Source organism: Hyperoodon ampullatus, assembly GCF_949752795.1.
Source record: "Hyperoodon ampullatus genome assembly, chromosome: 11".
Lineage (NCBI taxonomy): Eukaryota > Metazoa > Chordata > Mammalia > Artiodactyla > Ziphiidae > Hyperoodon > Hyperoodon ampullatus.
In genome coordinates this window covers 58,314,783-58,321,210 of record NC_136924.1, presented here as the reverse complement: position 1 = coordinate 58,321,210, position 6,428 = coordinate 58,314,783, and the positions used below count along the sequence as shown (strand labels likewise).

Here is a 6,428-nt window from a genome sequence, read left to right as displayed (position 1 = left end):
TGAGTGAGATGCAGAGGAACAGGGTGGAGGGAGAAACGGGGGTGGGGGCTAGGTGGGGATGGACGCTTGGAAGGTTGGAAAACTAAACAACTTGGGAGGAGGCGGAGAGTGGAGAAGTGGAGACTGCGACCTTGGATGCCTAGAACCTATGGCCAGTCAACGCTCAGATGTCCAGTGAACATTCCCGTGGGAGGTCAGCGGAGAGAGGGGGCTCTCCTCCCTGTGTGAGTGAGAGAGCTGGGACAGCTCCTTATCTTGTCCCTTCTCTACAGACTCTCCTTTCAGTACTTGAAGGCTGTTTTGTTGTGGTTGTCATTGTTTTCAATGGATGGTGGGTGGAAGTGAGAGGAAAAGCAACTGAAAGGTGGGCTCCTGGACTCCTGGTGTGAGGTCGTGGACAAGTATTTAGAATCTTTAACCAGGACCCTCTCCTCAGTTCTCAGAAGAGCCCAAGCAGCAAGAGAAGGAAACCGAGGCTGTGGTGAAACTTAGCCAGGTGCCTAGCTCTTGGCCTCCAGGAGCTCCAGAACCGTCTGAGTGGTCTGGTGCCTTGTTCCCCTTTCCCTGCCCTCAGGGGCCCTGTGGGCCTCCGCTCCCCAGTCCTGGGGTCTCCTGTTGGCCTGGGGCTGCTGGCCTTCTTTCACCCCTCCTTCCCTCCCCACGGCTGGGTGGGGTCCCTGGGCTTGGCTGAGGCCCCTGTGGCCACAGTGTGAGGGCCGGGCGGGGGGGATGGCGTCGGCGTTTTTAAAAATAAACCGACCGCAGGGAAACCAACGGAGCCGGGCCGGGCAGGCAGAGGGGGAGGGGGTGGTCAGGGGGAGAAGGAGGGAGGAGTGGCCTGGTCTGGGGGTTTTCTGGGGCCCAGCACCGTGGGGATTTTCTCTTAGGTAGGAAATCTGCCTTCCTCCTCCCCCTCCCCCTTTTCTTTTTTCTCCCTCCTTTCTTTTCCTCTGTTTTCCTGTGCCTTCCTTGCCCAGTCTCTTTCCATCACCTCTCTGTCTTTGTTTATTTTGCTTTCTTCTCTCTCCGTCCTTTTTGTCATTTTTTTGCTTTCTTCTCTTTTGGGTCCCTGCCCATTTCTGCCCCTGAGGGCCAGCTGCCCCTCTGTTTTCACTTTCCCCCCCGGGGGCTTTTACATCAGCTCTTCACCCTGCAGGGTCCTCTGCTCTGGTGTCTCTGTGTTTCTGCCTCTCTCCTTTGAACTCCACATTTTTACCTCTCCTTTCTGCTAGGCTTTGCCTCCTGCCCCATCAGCTACCCTGCCTTACCTACCCTCTGCCTGGGAGATGAGAGGCTCCAGGGAAATCCTGGCTGGGCAGGATGCAGGGCTTTTGCCAGATTTGAGGACGCTTTCAGTGGCTCAAATTTGGGAGTCCATGGGGTCAACAGGACCTCAGAGAGAGGTAACTGGACAGGGGGAGCAGTGGGTTTGCATTTGCGGAACAGTGCAAGACTGGCGACTGCACACACTCCTCACTGCAACCTTTAGACCCCAGATCTACCTCTAGGATCGGTGTCACGGGCACATACAGCACATACCACGTGCTAGGAGCTAGCAGGCAGGTCTGGGAACCCTGGATTCTTGGGTTCTTTTTCAGTTTTTGAGGGCCCCAGTCAAGGAAATGTATGGGGTCAGCTTTTGAGGGCATCTTTTTTTTTGGTGGGATTCTCAGTAATGGATGCCTATCTATGCCAGCCTGGGATTCAGAAGGGCATCCATTACCCAGGAGGGCATCCCAAGTCTGACTCAGGGAGGGGTACCATGAGCTCCTGAGAGATGGTGATCTCAGAGTGGTTTGGCCTGGTAGCAGCAGCACGATGGGCACGAAGGGCATTGTGTGTGTTTCTAAAAGACTCCCACGCCCCGTATCTACATGCATCTTCCTTCACTCCCTGCGCTGGAGGGGTGAAGAGAGACGAGCTCTGTGGCCTCTGTGTGTTAGGGTACACTGAGGTGTGGGGGTGTGTGGCTGTGAGCCAGTATCTTAGCCACCCCAGTTCCCTGCCCTGCAGAGGAGTGAGGACTTCAGCTCTCCCAGCCCTCCCAAAGGGGTACCAGCTGGCTCCACAAAGCAGGAGGTGCCCAATGCCCGCTTGAAAGACATTCTTGCCTCAGCCACAGTCCTGGCTTGGCGGCAGCCCTGTTCCCTCTCAATGTCCCAGTGTCTCTGCCCTCGCTTCCTCTTGCTCCCCAGCCCCAGGGTCCCTGCCAAGAGAAAGAGATTCCTTACCAAGGACATGAGGACGCCGCTTCGAGGAGACCAGGCCACTGCCTTAGTCAGGAGATGAAGCAGAGACAGGAAGTGAATAAGGGGTCAAGCTGGGAAAATCTGGAACGCGAGGAGCTACAGTCCCCTACGACTTCACCTTCTTCCCAGGCTGCCCTTTCAGCCTCATGTTTCCTCTCCAAGTCCCCGACCACGGCCTCTGCTCCCAACCCATTTCCAGGGGTCAGGATCCCTAATTCTCACCACACCCAAGTGCTGCCTCTATCCCCAGCTCTTCTCACGGCTATTTAAGAAGTGTCTCCCATTCCTCAGAGGCCCTCGCACACACCCCCAGCAACACAGGGAGCTCTGCTTCCTGCCTGCTGGGTTGGGTGTTAGGCCGCTGTCCTGGTCCTTTGCTCTTTTTCCAGACTCCATCTGAGCTCTGCCCTGGGTCCCAGTCCTCAGTGCCGCCCCCACCACCTCTGATCCCTCATCCTCTTCAACTCTTCCTCAACCCCTTTCTTCTGTTGTCCAAGTCTCTGGGGTGCACAGTCCTTCTGCGCGTGTCCTCCTCTGCCCCTAAACAGTGCTTCCCTCTCTCCACAGGAGGAAGCTCACTATGGCTCCAGTCCCCTGGCCATGCTGACAGCAGCGTGCAGCAAATTTGGTGGCTCCAGCCCTCTGCGGGACTCAGCGACACTGGGCAAAGCAGGCACAAAGAAGCCATACTCTCTGGGCAGTGACCTTTCGGCCCCCAAAACCATGGGCGATGCCTACCCAGCCCCCTTTTCAAGCACCAATGGGCTCCTCTCACCTGCAGGCAGTCCTCCAGCACCCACCTCGGGCTATGCCAATGACTACCCTCCCTTTTCCCACTCATTCCCTGGGCCCACGGGCACCCAGGACCCTGGGCTACTAGTGCCCAAGGGGCACAGCTCTTCTGACTGCCTGCCCAGTGTCTACACCTCTCTGGACATGGCACACCCCTATGGCTCCTGGTACAAGGCAGGCATCCACGCAGGCATCTCACCAGGCCCTGGCAATGCTCCTACTCCTTGGTGGGACATGCACCCTGGGGGCAACTGGCTAGGTGGCGGGCAGGGCCAGGGTGATGGGTTGCAAGGGACACTACCCACAGGCCCTGCTCAGCCTCCACTGAACCCCCAGCTGCCCACCTACCCGTCCGACTTTGCCCCCCTTAATCCTGCCCCCTACCCAGCTCCCCACCTCCTGCAGCCAGGGCCCCAGCATGTCTTGCCCCAAGATGTCTATAAACCCAAGGCGGTGGGCAACAGCGGGCAGCTGGAGGGGAGTGGTGGAGCCAAACCCCCTCGTGGTGCAGGCACAGGGGGCAGTGCTGGCTACGGGGGCAGTGGAGCAGGGCGCTCCTCCTGCGACTGCCCCAACTGCCAGGAGCTAGAGCGCCTGGGCGCCGCAGCGGCCGGGCTGCGCAAGAAGCCGATCCACAGCTGCCACATTCCGGGCTGCGGCAAAGTGTATGGCAAGGCCTCCCATCTGAAGGCCCACTTGCGCTGGCACACGGGTGAGAGGCCCTTCGTCTGCAACTGGCTCTTCTGCGGCAAGCGGTTCACCCGTTCGGACGAGCTGGAGCGCCACGTGCGCACTCACACCCGGGAGAAGAAGTTCACCTGCCTGCTCTGCTCCAAGCGCTTTACCCGAAGCGACCACCTGAGCAAACACCAACGCACCCACGGCGAGCCAGGCCCAGGACCCCCACCCAGCGGCCCCAAGGAGCTGGGGGAGGGCCGCAGCGCCGGGGAAGAAGAGGCCAGTCAGACGCCCCGACCTCCAGCCTCACCGGCACCCGCAGAAAAAGTCCCTGAAGGCAGCCCAGAGCAGAGCAACCTGCTGGAGATCTGAGCCGAGTGGAGGTTTCCAGCCCCTGGGCTGCCTTGCCAGTCTCTCCTGGCTCTGTGGACCACTGCTTGCCCCTCACTCCCTTTGCCCCATGCATGCTGCCCTTTGGGACTCGCTCCATCTCTCCCCCCATCATTCTGGGCCTGGGTATCTCCTTGCATGCCTCCTCATCTCACTTCCTCCCCCTTGCCATGGGCCCCTTCGGCAAATTCTCATCTTAGGCCCTCACCTCTTGCCTGATTTCTGCTCTCGGGCCTCTGAAGCTCTTTCCTCGCCACTGCTCAGTTTCTCTCTCCTCTGTTCTTACCACACCAACTCACTTTCTCTCCATTTGGGCTCCCAACACTTTATTTCTCCATCTCACTGACTCCTTGACATGCATCTTTTCTGCTTCCCAAGCTTATTTACCACTATCCCTTAGCTTCCAGGCTCCAGTCTCCTCAGTGGACTTTGTAGTCCATTGCCTTCCATGCTCCAGAGCATTCTTCCTTTTTACAAACACAATGATGATGATGATGATGATGATAATTTATTGCCCCCTGGTGGCCTCTTCATTAGGGACCAGAGTTGGGGGATTGGGGTAAGTGACCTGGCAGGGAGCAGGGTACCAAGAGGGGGGCAGACCAGTGGGGATCTGATCCCAAAGATGGGGTGACCCCAGGGTCAGGGAGGCTGCCCCCAGGCCTGTATATTTAACCCCTATGTTCCAAGAGAAATGAATAGTAATAATAATAATTCTATTTATCTAAGTTATGATGACAGGTCAGGTAGAGTGAGCTGGGGAGGGAAGCGGGTCCATTTCTGCTATGGAAATTTTAGCCAAATGCATCTCTGTCTAGAAAAAGTGATAGTGAGATCTTGTAAATAGAATTTCTATCATCAGGGTCTCAGTTAATGGTGTTTCTCGTAATGGAATCTCTGCTAATAGGGTTGATTAGCTAGATCTCTGTTAAAAGAGTTAATGGGGTATCTCACAATTAGGGGATCCCTAAGATTTCCAGCCCCGGCCAGAAGCTGTGAAACCTCAAGTCCTATGGAGGGGAGGACTGGAATGTACCCCAGCTCCCTTGACCCCAGAGCAGGTTCTTCCACTGCCCCTCCCCTGACACCATGACCCCATCAGGCTAATCCCTTGTTGCCATGGTAACAGAGAGCTTGCAGCTGCCATCTTAGACATGCTCTTTGGGGAAGCCCACCTAACCGGAGGAGGACACTTGTTTGGAGGTGTCTCTCTAGAAGAATAGGTGGGGAAGGCTTTCTCTGGGATCAGATCAAGAAAATCAAGTATTTATTGAGTGCCTACTCTGTGCAAGGCACTGTGCTAGGCTGGTGCCTAGAAGCCATGAGAAAGAAGAATTTATAGAGCTAGGAGGACAGAGGTCCCCAAGCTGACTTGGGGATGCGTCCACAGGCCCCCAACCTGGGACTTCCGATGCTCCCAGCTCCACCTCCAGTGACTTTTAAAGCCGCTTCGTGCCTTTGAATGCCTTTCCTGTGACTTTGGATCCTCCTTTTCTATCTCTTGCTCCCTCAAGGCCCCAAGTTAAAGGTTTAAAGCCGCCGGAGCTTGGGGAGAGGGTAATATTGTGGAAGGGAAGGGATCATGCCCTCATGGAGTCTTTTTTTTTTTTAATTTAATAAATAAAAGTTCGATTTAAAATTTTGTCCTGGTGAGAAAAGAGGAAGAGGAGGGGAGAAGAGTGAGCCACAGGATTTCTCTTTGGCAAACTGGGGAGTCCCCGCGGGCATTGTCGTGCCTGTTTGCACGTTACGCCCGGGGTAGAATACTTCGGCGGCCCGGCCCTGCGGCGGAGGTCAGTTTTTGACCGCCCAGAGCTCTCTGCGGAGTTGGGAAGGCGGAGAGGTTTTCTTCACTCGGCTCTTTCTCGGGCTCGGCACCAGCGGACACGGCCTGGACAGCAGCCGGGCCGCGCGCCGGCCCCGCGGTCGCCGTGCGGACTACGGCGCGGCCCGGGCCGGGAGAGGTGCGGCTACCGCGGGTGGACCCGCCTGGCACGTAACCCGCCCCCGGCCCCGGGCCTGCAATCAGTCGTGCCCGCCACGGACTCAGAGGAGGAACAAAAGCCACTCTGTCGCGGCCAGACCCCAGCCACAATAGGGCTTTGTGCGGCCTCCGCCCCCTACGGCTCCCCCGCCGGGCGGAGGGGCGCACGAGCCGCTCCCCCAGCCTGGGCCCGACTGCGGGCGGCGCCCCCGTCCGCCAGTGCCCCTTGCGGACTCGGGAGAGGCGCTCCGCACTAGAGCGGGGGAGGGGTCAGCGGGTCCCAGTCGGTGCTCGGGCTGCCGGTCCCCTCCCCACCCCGCCCCCGTCCAGGTGCG

General features: G+C 57.8%; 1 protein-coding gene across 1 annotated transcript; it reads left to right on the top strand.

Annotated features, from left to right (window-relative positions):
• Positions 1-2,813: 2,813 nt before the first annotated feature.
• On the top strand, positions 2,814-4,091 carry SP7 (Sp7 transcription factor; the record flags this gene model as incomplete). Its single annotated transcript, XM_079714376.1, has 1 exon — positions 2,814-4,091. Exon 1 carries the CDS (start codon positions 2,850-2,852, stop codon positions 4,089-4,091), a length of 1,242 nt encoding a protein of 413 aa, XP_079570502.1. The 5' UTR covers positions 2,814-2,849.
• Between the last annotated feature and the right edge of the window lie 2,337 nt (positions 4,092-6,428).